Here is a 26548-nt window from a genome sequence, read left to right on the forward strand (position 1 = left end):
GAAGTTGAACGAGGCACTCACACACTGAGTTAGCATGTGCACACACACACACATACACACACACACACACACTCTGTACCCTACATGTACATCCAACAACAACAGTGGATCCTTTTCCCCTATATGCCAGGTGTGGGTGGCACATAAGGACAGGTGTTAGCATAAGGACATAAGGGCAGACCTTTGAGACGTACGAACAAACGGCCATGAATGGTCTGTCAAAGCAACTTTCACCTGGTTCTTGGACAGAAGACGTCCAAGACAAATACGAGGCCCAATAAGCCCTCTGTTATCCCAACAATCTAGCCTCAAATCCACCCAGTTATCACACCACAATGAAGGGATTGCTCATTGAAGGGATCGCTCAATAATTCATTCCGCTGACAGAATCATCCTACGGCGAGACGCTACGAATAAATAAATTGAGACGCCGTGTCTGTCTCCGTGTCCCCTGTTGTATTCCCAAACCAGGAAGGATGTAAGCTGTTATTGGCAAATAAACCCCCAGGCCCATAACTGACTGGCCCTTTGTCCCGAGGCTGGGGGAGGAGACGAGGTAAAGCAGTATAAGTGACGGGTATCTTTAAACTATATTGTATGGTTCCCATCAGAGCTCTCATTGAATGGCTTATTGAGCTTGCGATGGCTTCACCGAGAGGGTGGAGGGGGAGGGAGGAGGTAGCTGAGAACAAAGTCTGCCTGGGCTGGGGGGGCTCAGGGTGCTCCTCGAGTGTCTGCGAACGTGCGCTAGGTCAGGGAGGTGACTCCCGTCAGCACAATCAAGAGAACGACCTCTGATATAGAGCTTCCTCCTGCCTTCCACTGAAGGGGAATGACCTCCCAACCTCTATGTTTCTTTCTCTGGCCCCGCTACCAGGTGCTCGTCCCTCTAGCGAACACTTTCCAATTTAACCAACTAATCAAGGCCTAGTGCAATCTGTTGAAGAACAGTAATTAAAACTAAAACGTGACTGTAAATCTTCCCCTATCTACAGCTACAGTATCTTTACCGTGGTACACCTTCTTTACCTCAGATGTCGGCCATGGAGAACATGACGGAGAAGCTGGAGAGCTTCGGCGCTCTCAAACTGGACGCCCCGCCCAACTCACTGCAGCACTCGGCTCACCCGCTCTTCAACTTCCGCTCGCCGCCGCCCTCCCTCTCTGACGCCATCCTCCGCAAAGGAAAGGAGCGCTACACCTGCAGGTAGGCATCCGCCAGGGATTTGTTTTGGTAAATGTTTTTGTAAGAAGTGCGGGACAACATAGGTTATTTAAACCATGTTCTCTCTCTCTCTCTCTCTCTCTCTCTCTCTCTCTCTCTCTCTCTCTCTCTCTCTCTCTCTCTCTCTCTCTCTCTCTCTCTCTCTCTCTCTCTCTCTCTCTCTCTCTCTCTCTCTCTCTCTCTCTCTCTCTCTCTCTCTCTCTCTCTCTCTCTCTCTCTCTCTCTCTCTCTCTCTCCCCCCCCCCTCCCCCCCAGGTACTGTGGGAAGATCTTCCCCAGGTCAGCTAATCTTACCAGGCACTTACGGACACACACAGGAGAGCAGCCCTACAGGTAAGCCTTTCCTGTCCTCCCTCTCCTCTCCCCCTCTCTTCTCTTCTCAATCCCTCCATACCGCTGACAGAGGCCTACTCCACCCGATCAACCAATGATGAAATCACATCCTTCCCACCTGATTTATTCCTCCTCATTTGGCAACGAAAACACACTCATGCCTGGCATAGGCATTGATGACGGACACACACACACACACACTCAAATCTGCTGATTCGGCTGTGCACACACACACCGCAGAGTGATATATACATATATACGACCTGCTGGAAACGTGAGGAGTGGTGCGTCTGGCACTTGAGAAGAGCGAGAGCGCAAGAAAAGCGCGAGAATGTACGAAAGAGAAGGAAGATTGATGCAGTCTGCCCAGATGTTGTAGTGGGGTAGGACAGGGAGGGAGGGATGGAAGGGGGCAGGGGAGCGGTGGTCCTGGACAATGTCGGGTTGTAATGGTGCCCTGGAGAGATCAGGCCTCTGTTTATAGAGACCAGTTAGTTATCAATCATTTGGCTCCTGCCCAGCCTCTCTCTCTCTCTCGCTCCCCCTCTCTCTCTCTCTCTCTCTCTCTCTCTCTCTCTCTCTCTCTCTCTCTCTCTCTCTCTCTCTCGCTCTCTCCTTTTTTCTCTGTTTGTCTCTCGCTCTCTCCGTCTCCTCCCTGCTGAATTTCTATCCTTCCCTCTCCCTCTCTCTCCTCTTCTCTGCTGGATCTCTCTACTTCTCTCTCTCTCTGTCTCTGTTTCTCCATCTCTCGCCATCTCCATCTTGGAGCCCAACAAACCGTGTGCAGTTTGAGAACATATTGACAGTAAATGGCAAGAGTGACAGTGATAGCCAAGCAAGCAGTTCTACCTTCGAAAGGGACCTGCGATCTAATTTTCAAATGGACCTCCTAGTATTTGAAACTTGGCTAACCTGAGTGCACAGACCGAAAGTGGTGCACTTTGTCCTATGTTGAGCTGTAGTGCCAACTCTTTGAGCACAATCTACAGAAATAGAGAGAGGGGGAGAGAGAGAGAGAGATTTTCTCGGGGGACCCAGTTCCCGGGCCCAGTCCAAACAATCTACTGATTAGCTCATTTAGAAACAATTTACCATAACAAATAGCAGACATCATTATCTCTGCCACTTTTCAGGCATATAAGACCAAAGTAGCACAGAGGGACAGGGAGAGAGAGAGAGAAAGTGACAAGGGGAGACTGAGACCGAGAGAGAGAGGGAGAGAGTGACCGAGAGAGAGAGGGAGAGAGTGACCGAGAGAGAGAGGGAGAGAGTGACCGAGAGAGAGAGGGAGAGAGTGACCGAGAGGGAGAGGGAGAGAGTGACCGAGAGAGAGAGGGAGAGAGTGACCGAGAGAGAGAGGTAGAGAGTGACCGAGAGAGAGAGGGAGAGAGAGAGAGAGGGAGAGAGTTACCGAGAGAGAGAGGGAGAGAGTGACGGAGAGAGTGACAGAGAGAGAGAGGGAGAGAGTGACTGAGAGAGAGAGGGAGAGAGTGACCGAGAGAGAGAGGGAGAGCGAGAAGTGGAGACCGAAAGAGACACCAGGAGAGGAAAAGAGAGAGCGACAGAGTGTGTGTGAGAGAGACAGAGAGAGAGACCAGGGCCTCCTAGCCAAGGCCTTCATGCTTCATTGTCTTAGGGCCATTTGCCTGCCTGAGTTCCTATCAGACGGCTGCTTTCTGCTCCAGAAATTGGCCACACTTTAGACCTGACCACTGAAAGACCCCATTCAGCCGGTAACGCTGCAGCCCCCTCGCAACGTTCTGGACGGCCGGGGAGAGAAAAAAAGTCGTAATTTCACATCCCTTCGGACAAAAATAAATAAAAACACTGAATTGAATTAGTGTTGGCGCTCGACCATGCTCTGTGAAGTGTGGTGCTCCAAGTCTGGATGTTAGCGAGCTTGAGAACACGCATGTACGCACGTAGCGCACGGGTGCACACACACACACAATCACACGCACACACAAACACACACACATACACAAACACACGGCAGAACATGAAAAGAGCCCTGCATCTTGATTCCAAAGCTTGATCACCGGCAACTTTTCCCAAAGCAATTAGCCCTGAATGTCAGCCTTGCAGCAGCAGGGGCTTTCTGTCTGACGTTGGTGTGTGTGTGTGTGTGTGTGTCTGTGCATGCGTGTGTGTGCCGTGTTTGTTGGGGTTAGCGGAGGTCACCTTGTAGCAGGTCTGCAGGCCCTGACGCATGCACACACACAACAAAGAGCCAGTGTCAGTGGGCTAGGGGGCTTTGACAAGGCCTGGCCACTGTTTATTTATGGCCAGGTTAAATAGATGTACAGCCGTGTGTGTGTGTGTGACCCCAGATGTATCGCTGAAAGATTTTCCCGAAATCCTCCCTCAAATCAGGACCACGTTCCTACCTGCTTGTTTGTTTCTCGGGTTGCCAGTGTTTACCCCCGGTTGCCAGATTTCAGAGTGCGAGTGAGAGTGATCCACAGTCAGAGTGGATGTTGAGCTGGGTTGTGATGCATCAGGGTTGCCAAATATTGTACTACCAATCCCACTGGGTGACGCATCAATGTTTCTCCACCACATGGTGGCGTTATTGTCGTTTTAATTGACCCATAGTCTGTTAGTGTGTCCTTTTGTGACTATGAGGTAGTGACAGAGTGAAAACCCTCGTTTTGCTTCTCTAATTTATGTTCTAACCACTGATGCGGTCGCCTATTCATCACATTAGTTGCGTACGCTTGAGGAATTGATGGACGGACGCACAACACACCTCCATACTCTCCCACCATGCAGGCCAGGGGCAAACCCTGCATGTGTGTGTGTGTGTGTCAATATGTGTGTGTGTTTGTGTGCGCCTGTGTCAGTGCTGCAGTGACAAATGTGTCCATGTAGAAAGGCCCATAGTAGATTAACAGTCATGTTGCCCACAGTGTTTAGACTGAGGCATTCTGGGTCATTACTGTTGTTTACACAGTGGAACAGGCCACTCATTTAGACCACCTCTCTCTACCACTCTTTCGCTCACTCTTTCTTTCTCTCGCTCTTTCTCGGCATCCCGAGCACCCTCTTCCCTGCCTGTCTTTGCCACTCTACCAGTCTAGCCTACTCTCTCTCTCTCTGCATCCCTCTCCTCCCCTGCTTCTATCTCTTTCTCCCTTTGTCTTTCAACTCAGTTAGATTTAATGCAATGAGCGTTATTGGCAATACAACCTACCATCTTTACATTACCTGTAAAAATATATAGAAAACTTAAGAAATCTAACTTTCCCCTCCTTCCATCCCCAGGTGTAAATACTGTGACCGCTCGTTCAGCATCTCCTCCAACCTCCAGCGGCATGTGCGTAACATCCACAACAAGGAGAAGCCCTTCAAGTGTCACCTGTGCAACCGCTGCTTCGGCCAGCAGACCAACCTGGACCGCCACCTCAAGAAGCACGAACACGAGAACATCCCCGGTGGGTCCCCGTTCACCTAATTAACCCCCAGTTCAGCGATTTTACATGTTTTGATATTTGTGTGGGTGTTAGATGTACCAAAATGTTGATTGCAGTCACTCATTGTCTGTAGACTGCTTTCAAGGTAAGGAAACAAATATGTAAAATGGCTGAACTATCCCTTTAACATTCATAGTTGTTACTCACTGCCTGTCATCTCTTTCCGGGTTCAGCATTTATTTACCAATTTTATTCATCCCTGGTGGTGTACATAATAACTATGACATGCATAGTGTATAGCAGGGTTCTTCAATTCCGGTCCTGGAGGGCCGAAACAATTCTGTTTTTTATTTCTACCTGGTAGTTAATTGCACTCACCTGGTGTCCCAGGTCTGAATTAGCCCCTGATTAGAAGGAGAGGATGAAAAACAGAGGTGTTTCGGCCCTCCAGGACCGGAATTGAAGAACCCTGGTGTATAGCTTAGTATCTCATTGAAATGTACAGTGTAGTCCCCTATTCCAGCTGTTGATTATAGCTTTATATGCCGTGACTAATGGTGTGTGTGTGTGTGTGTGTGTGTGTGTGTGTGTGTGTGTGTGTGTGTGTGTGTGTGTGTGTGTGTGTGTGTGCGTGTGTCCTGCTAACAGTGAGTCAACACTCTGGGATCCTCTCCAACCTAGGAAACAACATTTCTTCTCCCAACTCCGAGCCAGACAATCATGCACTTTTAGATGAGAAGGAGGACTCGTACTTCTCAGAAATCCGCAACTTCATTTCCAACAGCGAGCTGAACCAGGCATCCAGCTCAACAGACAAGAGGTAGGGGGAACACACACGGACACGCAAGCACAGAACAGACCACACATCATATTCTCTACAAACACTAATCATAATGGGTTTTGAATCCTAGTCTCCTGCGTGCCACAAGACTGTGTGAGCCCGGTAAGCTAAAGCCAAGGCATTAGCTCGGGTTAGCCAACACAAGTCTTCAGGTCTCAGGCAAGGATACTCATCATCACACGAGCATGGTTAAGCAAATTACCTCTGTTTACATACCACACACACACAAATACTTAAACAAGGACCTTTAACTTACAGACATGTATAGTTTTTATAAAGGTGTCGTTTTTTTAGGTGTCCATTTTGGATTGGCTAGTCAGGAGTATACTGTAGTTGATCTCACTCTCTCAGCCTTCCTAACACTGACTCGACTCCCCTGTCAAATGTGTCTCTATGGTGAAACCGTACATACTCTGCTCTCTAGTGGTTGAATGTTACTCCAACAGGCTTTAGGTGGATAGTAGACACAGTACAGTACAGCCCCATAAGTGCCCCCAACTCTGCTCTGACAGTTCTCAACGACTCATTTCTCCCCAACTGAAAGAACATTTACCAGAGCTTCTGGCCTTCTCTTCTCTTGTCTTGTCTATGGCCCTGCAATTTCAGGTAGCGCCAGCAGCAGGGTCATGTTCATTAGTGCACACCTTAGTAAAATGTTTTGCAACTGAAAATTAAAACAAGCGTTTATTTTTCAGGCAGGCAGTTTCAGTCTGTTTTCTTACATTTGGTTCATAATGAATACAACCAGGTTCTAAGACAGTGGTGGGCGATGTCGGGAACATCTACTAGCTCTGACAGACGTGTCGGGGGAAATATGCGAGCCGTCTTCTTCAATAAGCCCTAGGCAGACATGTTGGATTCTTTTGATGACACGTAATGGTTCCTCCTTGATTTCGCTCTGCCGTCTTCGTGCCAGTAAACGAGGGCTGATTGTTTTTCTATTTCTCTCTTTCAGTCTTTCTCCCTGTCTTTCTCTCTCTTTCAATCTCTTTCTGTCTGTCTGTCTCTGCCTCTCTCGCTCTCTAACTTAGTTTTCTGTCTCTTTTTCTCCCTCCTTCCTTCCTTCCCTCCCTCCCTCCCTCCCTCCCTCTCTCCTCCCTGGTCAGTAGACAGGAGACATAAAAGTCAACAGAGCTCAGGGGTAATTTAGCCCCTCTGCCATCTGGGATCAATAGTGCAGAACCGTCCAGAACAAGCAAGCCTGGCATTTTAATATCTGTAATTCAAAATAAGTGCTCTGCTTTCTGTCCGTCCCAGACACACAAATGCTCACACGCACACACACACACCACACACACTTTGACTGACGCCCCAACCCCCCGTCATTGAACACAGACATACAGCTGTGTGTATCCCTATCTGTGCGCTCATGCGCCTCCTCTTCACAAAGTGTTTGTAAACAAAGTCAAATCAGTCTAGTCACTTGTCTCGCTCTAATGTATTTTTCCCTCTCTTCTGGACACTGTCTAGCCTGTGAGGTAAGGAGAGGTGTATGGGGCACTACACAGTGTGTGGAGGGGCGGGGACAGTGGACAGTGTGAATGGGGGGATAGAGCTGGACTGGGCATTTCTTGTGCTCAAAAGTTGTGGGTTGGTGGCCTGATGTGGAGGGGGTAGGCTGGTACTGCGGGTCCTCAGGGAGACTCCGGTTGAGGCATTTATCTGCAAGATACAACTGATGGAGCTCCGTCCCCACCTCCACCTCCCAGGTCGCTAACACAAACACACGGCTGACGTGTTTAGACTAAGTGACAAAACGCAGGGCCCAGCATCAGAGCCCCCCCCCCCCCCCACCCCCCGCGCACACACAGCCCCCACCAATTTGATTATACAATATTTAATCTAGATTGAAAGAGGAGAACAAACCCCCCCTCCCTAATGTACCTCCCACCCACTGTGTGAGACCCAATGCCCCCCACGCACCCCTCTGTCCCTTTCGCTCCCCTAAGGTATCCCGTCTGGTTTGATAAATGTCAGTCTGTCTGGCTTCTCGTAGGGTAAACGCGCTCCCCCTGAGGAAATGACATCATGAGGCATGAAGCGGCGGAGACCGGGGGGGCTGGAAAATGTAAAGGCGGCAGGTCGCAATGGCTGCTGTGCTGAGCAGCCATCGCACCCCAACACACACACTCGCACGCACTCATGCTTGTACACACACACTCCTACACAAACACACACACACACACACAGCATCCAGAATCGGGGCCCGACTGAACCGTTTGAGCAGGGCCGTCTTGCCTATATACTGGTTCTCAGGAATTAGCCAATTAATCAATCGGCTCCGTTTCCCCTTTGAAACGGGTCTTGCCAATTGCCCACACGCATGTGTGTTTGCTTGGATAGTGGGAATGGGGCTCTGTTCGCTGTCAACTGAGCTCCTGGCAGCTTAGTTATAGCTGTGCAAAGTATGACTCATTGCCTATTGACAGACAGACAGACAGACAGACAGGGGAACAGACAGGCAGGCAGACAGACAGACAGACAAAAGGGATGCCTGGCCATGGCCCACTGATGCAGCTAGGGCAGTGGGCCTAGAAAGACCAATCAAAGTCCTAATATGGAGGTAAGAGGGCCATCCTCTCCTCCTGTCTTCTCTCCCTCATCTCCGCTCATCTAGCCAAAGCAGAATGGGTGGGAATAGTGAGCTAACCAGTGAATGTGAGGAGAGGAGGAGAGAAAATGGATGGCATTAGATTATTTGGATGCATCTAATGATGTAGTTCCACCTATTAAACCCACTGGGGGTCAATGAAGACATTTTAAGAATATAATAGAGTTTATTTAATTTAAATGAATGGAACCAAATTTTTTTAAACTAGAAATAAAGCGCTAAATGAATATAATGTACAGCCACTGACCGTAAGGTTCCCGTTGTTGCAGGTCAGAGCTTGCGGAAGAGGAGCGTCCATCCAGCCACAGTCTGTCCAACTCCAAGATGGAAGCCCGGGGGCTGGAGGAAGAGGAGGAGGAGGCGGAGGGAGACGACGAAGAGGAGGAGGAAGGCAGCCTGACAGAGAAGTCTCAGGACGAGGCGCCTGAGTCCCCCTCCCCGGTCACCATGGTTACGCAGGAGGCGTACGAGGACGAAGAAGAGGAGGAGGCGGAGGAAGATGAGGAGGCCACACCGCTGGCTATGAGCTACGAACACACCCGCAGGTATGTCCTGTCTGGTAGAATACAAACATAGTTAGACACAACTACAGACAAATTCATACAGTCACGTACAGCACACCACACAACACCTCCACAAACATACCCACCCAATCACAACAGCCACCTCTGTCTCCTCCCATTCCAACTAACAAAACTAATAAAATGTAATATTGTATGACCTGCAATGCATGATCTGCCCTCCCTGTAATGGCAGTGCAATGAGGTCAACGAGAACTAGATGGTGATAAAGAGTGTTGGGATGCAGATAGAACTCTCACAGTTCCATTCCATGTCCACCTGTCTGTGCCTGTCAGTGTCAGTACTTCACCTTTTCTCTCCACACCGAGCACAGTAGCTCCAAATGGTTCAGCCTTTTAGCGCCGGCTTTCCCTTTCAGTGCACTAAACCGGTCCAGAAAACTGTCATGTCCATTCATTCAAAGAGAGGCATGCAGGGTCTCAGGTGGAGTTTCAGTGTTAGTGGCGAAATCTGTTGTCAGATGACAAGTGTGTGTATGTCCGTCCGTGGCCCTCTCTCTCTGTCCTCCATAGCACCTATCCCGTCCGTCCGTCTCCGTCCGTCCATCTGCCCCCCATGCATGCGCCATCAAAAGTCCATCCATCGAGTTACAAGAAAGTATTAGTTGGGCTAACTGAGGTTAACCCCCCTCCCTCCATGCTCCTTTCCCTTCCTCCTCCACAACCTCTCCTTCCTCTTTCCCTCATTCCCACTCCCATTCCTTTTCCCCTCCCCTCCCCTTCCCTGGTGCTGCTGCAGGTGTATAGAGGAGGACGGTGGGCTGTTAGACCTGGAGTCCCTGCCCAGCTTCCCCAAGGGCCTGGAGCTGCATAAGGCCAGCAGCAGCGAGGAGCCCCCCTTTGATGTTAAAGACATTTTTAACACCGCCTCGCTCGAGTCTGAGGCCCTGAAAGAGACTCTGTACAGGCAGGCTAAAACCCAGGTAGGTGGATTCCCGTAGGAATAGAGTGAGGGAGAGAGAGAAAGAGAGAAAGAGAGAGAGGGATGGAGGCAGAAAGTGGTAAATCATTTTGGACGTCGGTCCAAAAACTTGAGTTCGATTGAGTTCGATGATAAGGGAAATACAACCAGGAAAACGCATGACCACGAGGCCAATGTTGTTCAGTGTTGCTGTATGGGGTGTCGGGATGAAAGTCAGTGAATAAAAGACCAGTGTTCTTCTCGTTGACATGCTCTCCTTTCGCTTAACTTACCTACTAACTGAGCTATTAACGCTCTCCTTCTCTAAACCTCTCATCTAACTACTGTCCAATCAGCAGCGTCACACTGCTCACTCACCTTTGACCTCTTGCATGCCTGACATGTTGCAATGGTTGAAACGACACTCCTAATCCGAGATGGAACATCTCTTGGGGTTTTATCGACAATAATAACAGTCGTGTTCGATTGGCTTACAACGCGGAGACTCACAAAATGGTTTCTGACCAATGGTTGTTGATTTTGTTTGTAATTTCTCTGTCTCCTCCAGGCTTATGCAATGATGCTGTCTCTGTCGGAGAACAACCCTTTGCACGCGTCCTCCCAGAACTCACTGGATGCCTGGCTGAGCATGGGAGGAGGCCCGTCCGAGACGAGCAGCTTTCACCCACTCAACCACATCTAGGAGAGAGAGAGGAGGGAGGCAGTATAGTATCACAATAAAAATAAGAAAAGTGACAGAGAGAGAGAGAGAGAGAGAGAGAGAGAGAGAGAGAGAGAGAAAGCGGCAGAAAGTCGGAGGCTACTACGGAGGAGAACTCAACTTCACACACCCCCGGCCTGAGAAGAGAGAGGACTCCTGGCTCCTGCCCTTCTCTGTGTGTGTTTGGGTGTGTGTGTTTTTGTGTGCGTGCGCGCTTATGTGCATTGATTCGTGCATGCCCACGTTAGTGCGTGTGTGTACGAGGGGCCCCTCAGACAAACAGACACTCGCAGGCAGAGATGGAGTTAGCACTGCTTCGCCCCCTGTAGAGGAGTGAAGGACATCCCAGGACGGACCACCCCAAACCCCAGTCATTCTACAAGACCCGCCCACTCCGCCCCAGCGAACCCCTTTGGTTGGACTCTCAGAGACAGTCATGTTTGAGTATGTCAACACATCACTAGGAGAGCAAAACATCCATCTATTCTACACAGTCTAACACAATGTCTCAATAGCAAAAGATACAGAAACAGTCCGTCTGGAACATATGCACTGCATGTCCATAGCGGGGCACTGTTTCACTCGGTGGGAGGAGCAACAGTAGCAACACATAGTGGGGATGTACTAGCTCTTTAGCCGATGGACCACGCCCCCCCTCCTCATCATATCCAATGCCTTCACTCTCTTCATTCTTGTTTCAAATCAATAATAGCACAATGATAAATGTTAGAGCAGGAAACGGCACTCTGGCTTTTGTTTATAAAGAAAGTACAGTAGGATGATGCATCAAGCTCGAATGGCAATGATGTCATGGAGAATGACCCACCCCAAACATATAATGCGCATTGCAGAGGACAAAGTCTCGACATCAAAAGTTATCCGGTGAACAAGAGGTTAAATCGATGTCCATTGGTTAGAATAGGGAAAGCCTATTTTTCCGTTTTTTGCTCATTTGTTAACTTGATTCCATTTTGTGTTTTGCTCTTTGATAAACAGTATTGTCTCATTTTAGGCACCTCCGTGCTCAAATGTTAATATAATTATTTAGTGAAGGACCAAAATTGTATGGTATTGTTGTATGATGTACAAAATAACCTGGATGTTCATAGCAAGAGTGGTATGTGCCAAATAACCCATAGAAAATGTTTTGTTCTCTGACAATCATTTCTTTTTCGAGGGGTTTTAATTGCTGTCATAGTTGTTGTTTTTACCTTATATATTTGATTTAAAGAGTGTGTGTATTCTATTTATTTAGGTTAAAAAAAAATGTCACGATTGGAGACAAGTGACAAATGAAAATGAAAAAAAAGTAATTTGTTTTATCCCTCTTTTAAGTGTTGCTGAAGGAATGAAGTTGAATCGAAACACGACCGAGATTTTGAATCTGGGTTTCAATGTGTTTTTCTGTAAAGACCAGTGTGCCAAATTGGAAAGAAAGCATGAAAATCAGCTGTTTTTATTTATAGTGACATGGTAGTTCTAGATGGTTTAGATCATGTTTTGCAATGTTGTGTCTAGCGTGAGGTTTGGTTTGTCTCGCTTCAGTTGAACCATTTCAACTAGTATGCTGAGTGTTTTGTGTTCAAGGCGGTTGAAGTCTTACGGTGGCCATTTTATAAAATGGCAGCTTTCACTATGAATGTCAGGTGATTTGGATGCCAGGGCATTGAATTGATAGCTTATCATTGATCCTAAGTATAAGCAAATACATTTTACTCTATAACAAATCCGATCAACATATTAACTCAATCAGTTTATTAGTGCTCAGATTCTGCTTTGAGGGTTTCATTTTGTAGGAATTATTATTTTTAAATGTGACCATGTGGTTTTAGAAAGAAAATGTCTCAGAATGCCCAGTCGTAGATAAAATCAACATTGTTTTTCAGATAGTGTCCAACTACAGTGTACCATTCTATCATCTTTCCACTTGTTAGCAGAAGTAGCATTACTCTCGGGGTCAAATGGTTCTGTAACTAGTGTTAACACGAGGGTTTCGACAGCCGAGAGGTTTTTAATCGTGAGAAGAGTTTCTTCCTTGGAGGCATAGAACCACAGGTCATAGCTTGATGGTTCACCCGTTACTCCAGCTGTGTCTGACATGGGTTTGATTGTCTGTAAAGGGTTTTAACACCTTGCAGAACACATTTACTGTACTGTGAGACCAGCAAAATAATTACAAAATCAAACCAACAAACTAGGAAAGAAATCAAACCAGAAAATGCTTCTGGTTTGGAGAGAAATATGACATGCGTAGGATTTTAAGTTTCAAAGACTTCTATTCACTTTGTATTCATATTTGCAAACACACTCTTTTTGATAATTCCCTTGTCAATTTCCTTCTTCCCATTTATCTTCTCATTTAGGGGATTTCATTCCACACAGTAGACAAAGGTAGAGATGGCACTTAATAATATGCTGTTTTTTTTATTTCATGTCACTCTAAGTTAAAGGGTTGTACGCCGTAAATTGCAAAGGTTGCTTTCACGCTGGACATGTGAATTAAGACTTTCAGGACTGGGCGGGATAGGTTCAGACCAGCACTTAAATGCATGGGTCCAAAACAATAAACTGGGCAGGCATGGGTCTCTGTCACTAAAGAGTTACTAAGAGTAAACCTGATTGGCCTCACTTGGAGTGGATGATCAACCCTCACTTAAAATGATGATGACCTTGGAAAATAATCAGTAACTGAAGCACTGTAATTTTATTTTTTGTCAGCAGGTGGCAGGGTGATACTAGTTTTGCTGCATCATTTCATGTCTGATGATAATGATGACAGAGGTCTCTGTCTTGCTATACTAAATGTGGATCCACGGTTAACACATTGTTTTGCAATACATTACTATTAAATGCAGAGACTGGGGTTACTAAATATTTAGGTATACTATATATGGAGTAATTCATGTCATGTACTACTGTAATAAGTGCGCGCTGTCGGTTGTAGAATTATGGACGCACATTGAAGTCAAAGATCACATTGCCAGCTTTTGAAAGGATCTGGCAAATGGTCACAAACTGATAACTTCAGAATACGGTTGCTGTTCTTTCCCCACTGTTACAGGAAAACGTTTTTAAAAAAGTACAAAAAAAATGTTTCTTTTTAACTGTATAGTATTTTAAAAAACAATGTTGCATATGTCTGAAAAATTCAATGAAAAAATATGGGTTTAAATGGATGGTGCTCGTTTCATTTGAATCCGAGTTGTATCACCTCTGTTATGTTTATTAAAAAGCTATTGTGCATGACGTGTTTGGCAGTCATAATGATGTCCATTTGTGAAATGTGTATCTTAAATTAAAAAATGAAATAAAAAATAATGAATCCGTAGATGCACTTATTGTACATGTGGTTAGGTTAGTAGGTTTGACTTCAAGTCCTTACAAATGTATTGGGCAGGTGGTTCTTAAATGAATACAAAAAAGCTTGTGGGAGAAAGATGTAATGAAAAAAATGAAAGGATTGTAGAATAATATTGAACAATTCTGAAATTGAAGTTTTTTTGATGCTTGTGATTATTGAAGATGTACTTCAGAGAAATTTCATGGAATTGATATGATTCTGATGTTAATTCTGTAGAATAGAAATGTATACCAAATGTAATCTTTCCAATGCTATGAAGAATTTATACATGAAATTGATATGCAATAAAAACCTGTGTGCTTTTTATATGAAATGTCCCTTGTATTTGTCATGTAGCCTACAGATAACTCTCTCTCTCTCGCCTAATTTTTTTATGGCATAGAAAGCAATTGACAGATAGTGAGCTATTTAGATTATGTAAATAGGCCTACCCCACCCACTTGCCATGATGATCAAATCATGCATGCGACCACTTTAAAGGGGTAATCTGTGATTGGTACATCCTTTTAACTTAATGATATATACCCATTGCCTCTTAAAGAGTCTCACCTATAAATGCTTAATGAGTTTAGTTCACCTGTCCTACACCACCAGAACCCAAAATATGCTTTTTTTTTTTTTTTTTACTCATGGATGGTCAGTTCTTGCATAGTTCCTTCTATAAATATGAGAGTGGTTAGGCAACATTTCTCCAACCCCATTCCTCAGGGGAGTATGCTATTCATTAATTACACCGATTCTGTTGCAAAACGTTTCTTAAACGGAAGCAAACGGAACGAAACAGGGAGGAACCTAGCTGAATTTGTCCAATAGAAACTCTTGTTTTAGCTGTTCGGACTAATGATTATAGCCCAACAGTGGCGGGGGTTAACACTTGTTTGAACCGCATATTTCCCCTTTAAGAGGTGAAAAAAAAAGGAAATCTATGGGGGGAAGTGAGGCAGGGGTACTTCCTTGTAAACACTATCCTCTCTGATCATAATATTGTGCGCAATGACCAATTCAAAACAATCCACCGTTTGCTGAATCTTTATTCTCGAGTGGATAGGTTGAAGTCTATTTTGTGCTTTTTCTTATAACTCAGTTTGCACTATGCTTCAGCTAAACGACACTGTTGAGCCAATGAGTCCGGGGGCTGCGGTCCTTCATCCGGCGGAGGCTGAGGATGGAGTCGAGGTTGCCTTCACGCCGCCGGGGGCCGGAGGGAGCCTTGGGTATAGTTCTTCTGTAGCATGTTGCTCCCCCTTACAAACATTGACGCCGTTTCATGTCCACAACCCAACAATGCAAGCGAAAGTGAAGGATTATTTCGTCTTCAGGGTAAGTCTGGCTAATAATTCCTCTTTATTATCTAAACAACGTCGGATATTAGCTAGTTAGCAAGCTAATAGGCTAGCTTGGAAACACAGTTGTCAAACGCTCACGCTGCAACCAGCGCGAGTTTGCCATTGCTGATTGACTGCAGCTTGGCTCGCTCTGATTGAAGATGCGTATTTGTGGCAGTGAGCACCCATGCAACATGTCGTTACAAACTAGCATCTATTTCTTAGATTGTGAAACAAACAGTTCTGTTAAACGCAACCATTTATTCAGACAACTGCAATTGATTCAGCTATGATATATGGAACAATTTGTTCGATTATTATAATGATGAAATCAATTAACTGTGGCCTCCTCATTGCAGCCAGGTACCATTGAACAAGCAGTGAATGACATCAGAACAGTGGCCCTGCCTTCAGAAGATGGAGAAGTGCTGAGTGTGTGGCTGCTTGCAGAGTGAGTCATTTTATCAGCAATTCACATCACATAGGCCAGTAAAGTTACATTGGCAGTACAGTAGTTCAAGGTTTCCCAAACTGTTCTGGGGCCCCCCCTGGGAGCACGTTTTGGTTTTTGCCCTAGCACTACAGGTGATTGAAATATTCAAAGCTTGATGATGTCTTGAGTGTTTTCAATGGTTCACTCCAGTGGAGAACAACTGCCCCCTCTCATTCAAGCCACGGAAGTTGAAGGCTGACCACGGTACTTCAGACATTGTTAGCGGAAAACAGGATCCCCCAATTAGTGGTGAGTCTACGGTGTCCGGAAGCGACTTCACCATTCCTTTTCTGGATTCAGGTTCACTCAAACTTCATTTTAAGCTTTGTTTTAGTCTAGACAGTTGCAGCAGATTTAGGGATTGTATATATCAATTCGCTCTTCTTAAATATTTGTTGTTTTAAGTATTTGTTTCTCTCTGAATTGTTTAATTGAATAAAAACTACAATCTGTGTCCTGAATTAGCCTAGTGCGCATGTGCGTCCAGCAGCTAGATCCTGTCCTAAGCTTGTTTTCCATGGCTAAACTAGCTGAACTATGCTATTTTTCGTGCTCATTGCCAAACTCCATAAATACTGCACCCTCAACTTCAAAACAATCATGTAACTACACTGAACAAAAATACACATGCAACAATTTCAAAGATTTTACTGAGTTACAGTTCATAAGGAAATCAGTCAATTGAAATCAATTTAATTAGGCCCTAATCTATGGATTTCGCATGACTGGAAATACAGGTATGCATCTGTTGGTCACAGACACCTTAAAAAAAAGGTAGGGGTGTGGATCAGAAAACCATTCTATTTAGGGTGACCACCATTTGCCTCATACAGCGCGACACATCTCCTTCGCATAGAGTTGATCAGGCTGTTGGTTGTGGAATGTTTTCCCACTACTCTTCAATGGCTGTGCGAAGTTATTGGATATTGGCGGGAGCTGGAACACGCTGTTGATCCAGAGCATCCCAAACATGCTCAATTGGTGTCATGTCTGAGTATGTAGGCCGTGGAAGAACTGGGACATTTTCAGCTTCCAGGAATTGTGTACAGATCCTTGCGACATGGGGCTGTGCATTATCATGCTGAAACATGAGCTGATGGCGGCAGAGGAATGTTACAACAATGGGCCTCAGGATCTCGTTCATGGTATCTCTGCAGTCAAATTGCCATCGATAAAATGCAATTGTGTTTGTTGTCCGTAGCTTATGCCTGCCCATACCATAACCCTACCACCAAGGGGCACTCTGTTCACAACGTTGACATCAGAAAACCGCTCGTCCACACAACGCCATCCGTGAAGAGCACACTTCTCCAGTGTGCCAGTGGCCATCGAAGGTGAGCACTTGTCCACTGAAGTCTGTTACGACGCCGAACTGCAGTCAGGTCAAGACGACGAGCACGCAGATGAGCTTCCCAGAGACTTGACAGTTTGTGCAGAAAGTCTGTTGTTCAAACCCAGTTTAATCAGGTGGCTGGTCTGACGATCCCGCAGGTGAAGAAGCTGGATGTGGATGACTGGCGTGGTTACACGTGGTCTGTGGTTGTGAGGCCGGTTGGACATACTGCCAAATTATCTAAAACAACATGAGGTGGCTTATAGTAGAGAAATTAACATAAAATTATCTGGCAACAGCTCTGGTGGACATTCCTGCAGTGAGCATGCCAATTGCACGCTCCCTCAACTTGAGACATCTGTGGCATTGTTGTGACAACTGCACATTTTAGTGGCCTTTTATTGTCCCCAGCACACGGTGCACCTGTTTAATGATCATGCTGTTTTATCAGCTTCTTGATATGCCACACCTGTCAGGTGGATGGATTATCTTGGCAAAGGATAAATGCTCACTAACAGGGATGTAAACAAATTTGTGTACACCATTTGAAAGAGAAGCTTTTTGTGCGTATGGAACATTTCTGGGATCTTATTTCAGCTCATGAAATATGGGACCAACACTTTACATGTTGCATTTTTATATATTTTTTCAGTATAAGACATTTGTTGGAAAGAAACTAGATTTCTTTTTTTGAATAGTCATGACTGGTTCGAGTTGTCCTGTTGTTAAGACGGCAGTGGCGAAGGATATCATAACTACCTAATGTGGATCCAAGTTGAGTTTTGAGATCCATTGGCGTAGGGTTAGCTGGACGTTTCTGACTTGTCTTGGAACTGAATACTGCCAGCCTCTCCCTGCTTGCCTCAATGGGATATGTAGTGATTTTGCCAACACAGCCAGATATATATAGTTTTGTACCCTTAACCATTTTTAAACGGCTATTGTATTTGTTGATTTTAAATCTGACTTTATTAGTATAATGTGTAATATAGGAATGTCATGAGTTAATTGACACAATAACATAGAAAATAGCAACTCTACAGAGCGCCAATGCTACAATGAATGGCTAAATTACTTCCGGACATGAACGCTCCGCGGAGTTCCTCCTCACCATTCTATAGTTGCCAATAATTGCTTCTGATACACCAAATGTATGTCCTTGAACCAATTGTTTTTAAATCGCACACAGAAGTTAAAAAGATAATTGAGTTGCTAATGGAAGCCTGCAGTACCCCGGTCGGCCTTCAACTTGAGCTACTCAAGGAGAGGGCAGCACTGAGCTAGCCTGCTACGTCACTTCCTGGAGTAGCTCAAACAGCGCATGTTATGACGGTCAGTGCTATACGGGATTACTTGGGATGTCTCTACCCTAACCCTAGGCCAATAATGGACTAAAGGAGCCTAACGTTACTCCTTATAGTCCAAGGACGATACATGTTCTGTTTTAAAGGCGAATTGGCTCTGGAAGCCAAAACAGCCAAATACTTCAATCTAAACGTGAATCGATTCTCAGTTGCGGTACGGTTCTAGAAAAAATAAATCCCTCTACTTTTCACATCACATCAAAATACACACTTACTATACACTGTTTTAACAGTTGCAGCTGACAGTATTTTTCAGTGACCACGTTTGGCCGTCTGTCTTCCGTTTACACACAGTTGTACGGAGACACAGATGGCTAATTAGCACAGGTGGTCCACTCTGTTCCGTAAACAAGCACTGTAACAAAACTATGGCCGTGTGGGAATCCTATTAAAAAGCTGTAGTAATTTTACCTTTTTGTTTTTTGAAAATGATTTCTCGTTGATATGAAAGATGTTCCTTATGTTTCCAAAACCATACCGCAAGCAATGCGTGTTAACGTTTAGCGTAAGCGTCAGGGCTCTTAACTCCCCTTTCAGAATAAACTATCGTCAATAGGCGCAAAAGGTTGTTAGCGTCTATGAATGGGGTACCTTAACCCATAACCCTTACCTAACCTTAACCATTTTACATTTAAACTTCAATGGGGTAGGGACGTCCCAAGGTTTTCGGATAGCACAGACAATGTTATGTTTCCATGAACTAAATATCTTGCACAATTGCGTCAGAAGTTATATTACGTGCACTGTCCACGAGAGATTAACCCACCCATAGAAATCAGTTTAGCCGCCTTCATTTGGCTTCAATGCGCTATCGAGTCTTCACATAGGAATGAATGGTTTCACGTGATCGATGACCATGTCCATTCATATTATTGGTTCACCCACTCATAATCTCGAACACCCAGAACTAATAGAATTGATAGTCTTTCTATGCACCCACCAACCTCAGTATATGTCTGTACTTCATTGTTACGACAGCAGGGGGCACTAGAGACAGAGGCATCATAGATAAAAATCAATGAAGTTAGTATTGGGGAGTTGTTGAGCCATCCTCAGTTTTCTCCTATCACAGCCATTAAACTCTAACTGTTTTAAAGTCACCATTGGCCTCATGGTGAAATCCCTGAGCGGTTTCCTTTCTCTCCGGAAGGACCCTGTATCTTTGTAGTGAATTGGTGTATTGACTCACCATCCAAAGTGTAATTAATAACTTCACCATGCTCAAAAGTATATTCAGTGTCTGCTTTTTAACTTTTTTACCCATATACCAATAGGTGCCCTTTGCGAGGCATTGGAAAACCTCCCTGGTCTTTGGTTGAATCTGTGTTTAGAAATTCACTGCTCGACTGAGGGACCTTACAGATAATTGTACAGCATGTATGGGGTACAGAGATGAGGTAGTTATTCCAAAATCATGTTAAACAATGGTGTTTAAGAAAGTTCAATCAATAAGGATGGTTTGAATGGCTAGTAAGCACAATATACTTCACATCGCTTCCTATCTCACAGGCATAGCAGGTATTCATACAGTAGTGTTTATACTACCTCATCAGCATAGCAGGTAGTTATATGGTAGTGTTATTAATGTGACCTCGTCACTATTAGCAAGCGTGACAGAATGTCATTCACCTATTAAAGGGATACTTCAGGGGTTTGGCGATGAGGCCCTTTTATCGACTTCCCCAGAGTCCAATTAACTTGTGGAAACCGATGTAGTTTCACAAGGCAATTCTAACTAGCGTGACACAATCTAAATGTAATCAATTTTAAATTCAGGCTGTAACACAACAAAATGTGGAAAAAGTCAAGGGGTGTGAATACATTCTGAAGGCACTGTATATCCTACTAGCAGTCACTTTATGTATGTATAAACCCGCACATTGAATAAGCTAGTGGCACTGACCTGTATATACTTGCATTCTCGTGTTTCTAACTCACATCGTAGTTCTTTTATTATTATTATTATCATCACTGCATTGTTGGGAAAGAGCTCTCAAGGTAAGAATTTCACTACTGTTTTACACCTGTTTCCTGTGGACGTGGTAAATAAACTTTATATTAGTGCAAAGGAGAGGCGAGGATAATATATTTTGGGAGCAATTAAATGCCCTGTAATGCTTAAAAAGGCATGTTTATTTATCCGGTTAAGACATACAATCTCAATGAAAAACTATATTCTGCCAGCATATGCCAATTGGTAGGAAAAATCACACAACCCCTTGGCACCATTGTGACTTCATATTTTCATGAATAGATCTCTACATTATTTCACTACAAATGAGAATGCTAAATTTCAATGTAATAATGTTTCCCTTAGAGTTGACCACTGGAACAACGAGAAGGAGAGACTGGTGCTCATAACTGACAGGTAAACCAAATGATTAGTGGCAAATGTTATGAATGAATATCCATTTGAACCTATTGGAGGAATCCATTCCCATATAATTTGATACACTTATGTTGCCGACTGGCATTACACTCAGGTTGTCTGAGCACCACAGGACCATGTTAGCCCGTTGAATGAAAGCCTTGATGCGGTTATGATATGCGTGATGATAAAGACATCAAACTTGCATGAAAGTTTGCACACTCTTTACTTAATTTGCCATATTGTCCCTCTTGGGTTTCTAACAGGTCCCTGCTGGTTTGCAAGTATGACTTCATCAACCTGCTGTGTCAGCAGGTCATCAGGATCTCCCTTAATGCCGTGGACACCATCTCAGTGGGCGAGTTTGAGTTCCCGCCCAAATCCCTCAACAAGTAAGAGCCACGAGCTATTGTCCTGTCCAGAGACACTGTACTTACCCACAACAAAAGCCACTTGTGTCGCTGTTCTGAAATAATTGGATATGTACAGTATAAGCAATATGGTAGAAGGCTAACATTCACTTGGGATAGGCTTGGTGGAAATGTTGCCATATTGCTTATACAGTGGGGGAAAAAAGTATTTAGTCAGCCACCAATTGTGCAAGTTCTCCCACTTAAAAAGATGAGAGGCCTGTAATTTTCATCATAGGTACACGTCAACTATGACAGACAAAATGAAAAAAAAAAAAAAATCCAGAAAATCACATTGTAGGATTTTTAATGAATTTATTTGCAAATTATGGTGGAAAATAAGTATTTGGTCAATAACAAAAGTTTCTCAATAATTTGATATATACCATTTGTTGGCAATGACACAGGTCAAAAGTTTTCTGTAAGTCTTCACAAGGTTTTCACACACTGTTGCTGGTATTTTGGCCCATTCCTCCATGCAGATCTCCTCTAGAGCAGTGATGTTTTGGGGCTGTCGCTGATCAACACGGACTTTCAACTCCCTCCAAAGATTTTCTATGGGGTTGAGATCTGGAGACTGGCTAGGCCACTCCAGGACCTTGAAATGCTTCTTACGAAGCCACTCCTTCGTTGCCCGGGCGGTGTGGTTGGGATCATTGTCATGCTGAAAGACCCAGACACGTTTCATCTTCAATGCCCTTGCTGATGGAAGGAGGTTTTCACTCAAAATCTCACGATACATGGCCCCATTCATTCTTTCCTTTACACGGATCAGTCGTCCTGGTCCCTTTGCAGAAAAACAGCCCCAATGCATGATGTTTCCACCCCCATGCTTCACAGTAGGTATGGTGTTCTTTGGATGCAACTCAGCATTCTTTGTCCTCCAAACACGACAAGTTGAGTTTTTACCAAAAAGTTATATTTTGGTTTCATCTGACCATATGACATTCTCCCAATCCTCTTCTGGATCATCCAAATGCACTCTAGCAAACTTCAGACGGGCCTGGACATGTACTGGCTTAAGCAGGGGGACACGTCTGGCACTGCAGGATTTGAGTCCCTGGCGGCGTAGTGTGTTACTGATGGTAGGCTTTGTTACTTTGGTCCCAGCTCTCTGCAGGTCATTCACTAGGTCCCCCCCGTGTGGTTCTGGGATTTTTGCTCACCGTTCTTGTGATCATTTTGACCCCACGGGGTGAGATCTTGCGTGGAGCCCCAGATCGAGGGAGATTATCAGTGGTCTTGTATGTCTTCCATTTCCTAATAATTGCTCCCACAGTTGATTTCTTTAAACCAAGCTGCTTACCTATTGCAGATTCAGTCTTCCCAGCCTGGTGCAAGTCTACAATATTGTTTCTGGTGTCCTTTGACAGCTCTTTGGTCTTGGCCATAGTGGAGTTTGGAGTGTGACTGTTTGAGGTTGTGGACAGGTGTCTTTTATACTGATAACAAGTTCAAGCAGGTGCCATTAATACAGGTAACGAGTGGAGGACAGAGGAGCCTCTTAAAGAAGTTGTTACAGGTCTGTGAGAGCCAGAAATCTTGCTTGTTTGTAGGTGACCAAATACTTATTTTCCACCATAATTTGCAAATAAATTCATTAAATATCCTACAATGTGATTTTCTCCTCAATTTGTCTGTCATAGTTGACGTGTACCTATGATGAAAATTACAGGCCTCTCATCTTTTTAAGTGGGAGAACTTGCACAATTGGTGGCTGACTAAATACTTTTTTTCCCCCACTGTACATATCCAAGTATGTTGAGTCTACTCAAGTCACTATGGGGTAAGAGGGCTTGAGGTTGTTTCTGGACAGGGCCGAATACTCTCAGCAGTCAGACGTGTTTAGTAGGCATGGAAACTGAAAACATTTTGAAATTGAAAATTAGGAACGCTTATTGGATAAGTATGGATACATCTTCTGTTTCTAAAGCTTTTCTCCTCTCGTGCCCACTGAACACGACCCACTATTAATTGATTACTCCCAGCACACTGGCATTACAATATGTGCTAAGTGTGTGTCTCTACAGGAGGGAGGGCTATGGGATTCGGGTTCAGTGGGACAAACGCCCACGCCCCTCCTTCGTGAACCGCTGGAATCCCTGGTCCACAGACATGCCATATGTCACCTTCACTGAGCACACCATGGCCCGTGCCGATGAAAAAGTGGCCTCTCTCTGCCAGGTAAAACATTTACGTTGCAACCTCCCCCCATTTAAATGTAATATTCATGTTAACATGGGAGCTTGGTATATTAAACACAGAGCTGCTCTCCTTTTCTGTCAGGTGGACATCTTCCGGACCCAGCTGGTTCAGGCAGTGAAGAAGGCCCACAAGGAGTTCCCCATTCCGGGCAGGGCCAACGGAGTTCTGATCCTAGAGAGGCCCCTCCTCATCGAGACCTACCTGGGAATCATGTCCTTCATCAACAACGAGGCCAAGCTGGGCTACTCCATGACCAGGGGCAAGATTGGCTTCTAATGTTTCCCACTGAGTGACCCTCTTATTCCACAGCAGTGGGAGCGCTGTCAAACTGTGTGTGTATATGCTCGTGGAATGCCGACAATGTGGCTGTGTCATACCCAAAGCTTGAGTATGACATGGCTCACTGGCGGGCAGTCGTGGTGTGCAGTCAGCCTGAGTTCTCTCCACTCCTGCCCCAGTGCTCTCATGCAGAGGTATGTTTTCCATTTGTCATAATTATTTAACCCCTGAGTGGAGAGACCTATGTGAATTTGGTGTGTTTGTGCGATTAGGGAATGTCGCTAGTTGTTGGTACAGTGCATACTGTTTACCTTGCGATTGTGAATATACTGTAATTCAGACCTGATGCTGCTAGGTGAACCCGACTGAGTGTCCATGGAAGTTAACATTATCGTGGGCCTTTTGTGCAGTACAAGGGCATGGTTAGGATCTTAACTTGAGGTTTAAGCGTTACTACAGATAAATCGACGCAATGCGCTTTGCCTGATCAAACGGTGAACCCATTATTTTCAACCTGAGACGCCTTGCAAAATAGCAGATTTTAGCATCAGCCATATTGGCTTTAAAATCCATCATATTGGGACATTGTAGAGTGGTAAGATTAGAGAATGAATGCGGCTGCCGGTGCTACAATCCGCCTTTTCCCAGTTATGTCAAAACTATGGCCAAGTTATTCTGACTGTTAGTGTTTATTTACGTTATGTTTGGTGCAAGCATTGAAGCCCAATTACAAATATCCCCGTGCCAATTTTCTTAAATTGATTAGGCCTACTCGTCTCCATTTCTAGAAAACACACTGCCTTTATCGTCCTCGTGCTAGGCTAGTTAATGCAAAAGCAGCGCATTAGGTTCCATGAAAATGTGATGCCTAACGTTGGGGTGAGTAGCTGCCGGGGAAGTGTTGTGGAATATTATGTGCTACTTTAGCATGATGACGACAAAGGCAGTTTAATTCCAAACTAGCAGTATTTCAATCTTCTTGATTTGTCGTCATATATTGTTTTACTGTTAATTATCCCACAACGCCTATGCCTGGATTGAGGTATGTTTTCATACCTGTTTGATTCTTAGTGTTGACCGGTGTGTATATAAATGACTAGAAGGAAAAAAATCCCTTCCACACATATGGCTGTGGTTGCACCAAACTATCTACTATTCGAATACACAGAAGCTTGCAAGGAGGCTAAAATAGTCTTATCAATATTACCAACCGCCTGAATAACTTGGCCATAGTTTTGACCATAAATAATTTTAAAAAATGCCATGTGGAAATGAAAATGGTAGCCATCTTAGATTACATGATGTATTAGTCAACTATTCAAGTAAAAAACTAGTTAGGGCTGTAGTCATGGTCAGTCTTTTATATAATTAACTCCGATATAAACCGAAGAGTAGGGTGACCAGATGTCCCCGATTTCTGGGGAGAGTCCCCAATTTGTGGCCTGTGCCCGATTAGCCCTCAAAGAAAAAAGCAACTCTGAAATTGGATACAGCGTTTGAAATATCAGCCTCAATTAGATTAGTAAAAATGTCTCCCCTTACCAAACTCGTTTTGCCGCGGACCTTTTTGAGAACGTTTGATCAGTGATACATTGTAACCGCCGCATGAACAACCATGCCCATGTCCAGAAAGTGTATGCAACAGCATAGGCTACCAAACTTGGGTATTTCTAAAATAACTAGATAGGCTAAGACAGGGCTCTCCAACCCTGTTCCTGGAGAGCTACCCTTCTGTAGGATTTTGCTCCAACCCCAGTTGTAACTAACCTGGTTCAGTTTATCAACCAGATAATTACTATAGTCAGGTGTGTTAGATTAGGGTTGGAGAACCCTGGGCTAAAATGAAAACTGTGGAGGGGTAAATCCATTTCTGTTCTAATTTAAAGTATTTGGAAAGGACTATAGTGAATTATAGTTCCATGCCATAGTTTTTTTCCTCCCTGCCCCCACCTTTTAATGGATCTTACAGGTGTCTTCCCTTTCCCCTCCCTGTTCCACAACTCTTGCTACTTGTTTTTAACCACTTATCTACCCCCTTGGCCTCTGCTTTTCTGATTTGTCACTTCCATGTCAACATTAGAATGCTTGAGTGCTTGCTCGGCGAGAACATCCACCTCCTCATTCCCCTATACTCCCACGTGCTGACACCCAGAGAAACCTCACAAATACCCCCCCCATCTGTCTCAACCTAAACGAGCACTGCAAAATCTCATAACCTCTTGTCTGCTCCATCAAATGTAAATGTATCAGCGCTGCACAGTGATTCAATGATCATGCTTTAACTGCTCCAATGAACTAATATGTCTGTCCAACTACCTTTTTTCTGGTCTAAATGTAACTTGCATGTTGGGTTTGCATGCAGTCTCTGTTCAATTTGGAAAATGCTCCAGAATAACATTTCATGAATTGATGCAGATTTCAAAATTAAGTGTTTTGAGTGTCACTAAAATAAAATTGACTTTATGGTCAATGCTTTATTTGTAGCACGGTCACCAACGTAAGACAATTGCCTACATTGTTTTGTATGAAGTAAATCTGATATCCGACCCATTTGCAGATTAGTTTGACTCATAACTCTTACTATATTAAATAAATACTTATCAAAATGTCTTGTGGCATTGTTTCTTACAATGCAGGTTCATGTAAACCCGGTTTGAAGTACTCTGGGGATTTGGTCAAAGTGGGAAAAAGTTTCCCATACAGATTGAATCTAGGCCCTAGTCTAGGACTAGGCTTAATCTGTATCGCAGAAGAGCCACCCTATTGCACTGAACTTTGGCAATAC

The 26548-nt window shown here is 44.6% G+C and overlaps 2 protein-coding genes across 5 annotated transcripts in view; both read left to right on the plus strand.

Moving 5' to 3' along the window:
- The window catches only part of prdm16 (PR domain containing 16), a 205551-nt gene extending 191259 nt beyond the window's left edge, over nt 1-14292 (plus strand). For 3 of the 4 annotated variants that reach the window (XM_041846075.2, XM_041846074.2, XM_041846076.2), the window contains 7 exons: nt 996-1207; nt 1481-1558; nt 4823-4992; nt 5620-5791; nt 8693-8968; nt 9743-9926; nt 10473-14292. In XM_041846075.2, the coding sequence (XP_041702009.2) occupies nt 996-1207; nt 1481-1558; nt 4823-4992; nt 5620-5791; nt 8693-8968; nt 9743-9926; nt 10473-10607 (1227 nt within the window). In that variant the 3' untranslated portion in view covers nt 10608-14292. The remainder of the gene's footprint in view (nt 1-995; nt 1208-1480; nt 1559-4822; nt 4993-5619; nt 5792-8692; nt 8969-9742; nt 9927-10472) is intronic. The other variant, XM_041846077.2, reaches the window with a different exon arrangement.
- A 604-nt stretch (nt 14293-14896) lies between these two features.
- On the plus strand, nt 14897-26372 carry tprg1l (tumor protein p63 regulated 1-like). Its single transcript, XM_041846073.2, has 6 exons — nt 14897-15306; nt 15671-15762; nt 20819-20869; nt 21136-21261; nt 23310-23463; nt 23566-26372. The coding sequence occupies exons 1-6, from the start codon at nt 15079-15081 to the stop codon at nt 23758-23760; spliced, it is 846 nt and encodes a 281-aa protein (XP_041702007.1). The 5' UTR covers nt 14897-15078; the 3' UTR covers nt 23761-26372.
- The last annotated feature ends 176 nt before the right edge of the window (nt 26373-26548 follow it).

This window comes from Coregonus clupeaformis, chromosome 24 (assembly GCF_020615455.1).
Source record: "Coregonus clupeaformis isolate EN_2021a chromosome 24, ASM2061545v1, whole genome shotgun sequence".
NCBI lineage: Eukaryota > Metazoa > Chordata > Actinopteri > Salmoniformes > Salmonidae > Coregonus > Coregonus clupeaformis.

Coding starts and splice junctions, on each gene's coding strand:
- tprg1l (XM_041846073.2), top strand. CDS start 15,079: ATGCTTCAGCTAAACGACACTGTTGAGCCAATGAGTCCGGGGGCTGCG. Junction 15,763..20,818: donor AGTGTGTGGCTGCTTGCAGA/GTGAGTCATTTT, acceptor TGTTTCCCTTAG/AGTTGACCACTGGAACAACG. Junction 20,870..21,135: donor CTGGTGCTCATAACTGACAG/GTAAACCAAATG, acceptor GGTTTCTAACAG/GTCCCTGCTGGTTTGCAAGT.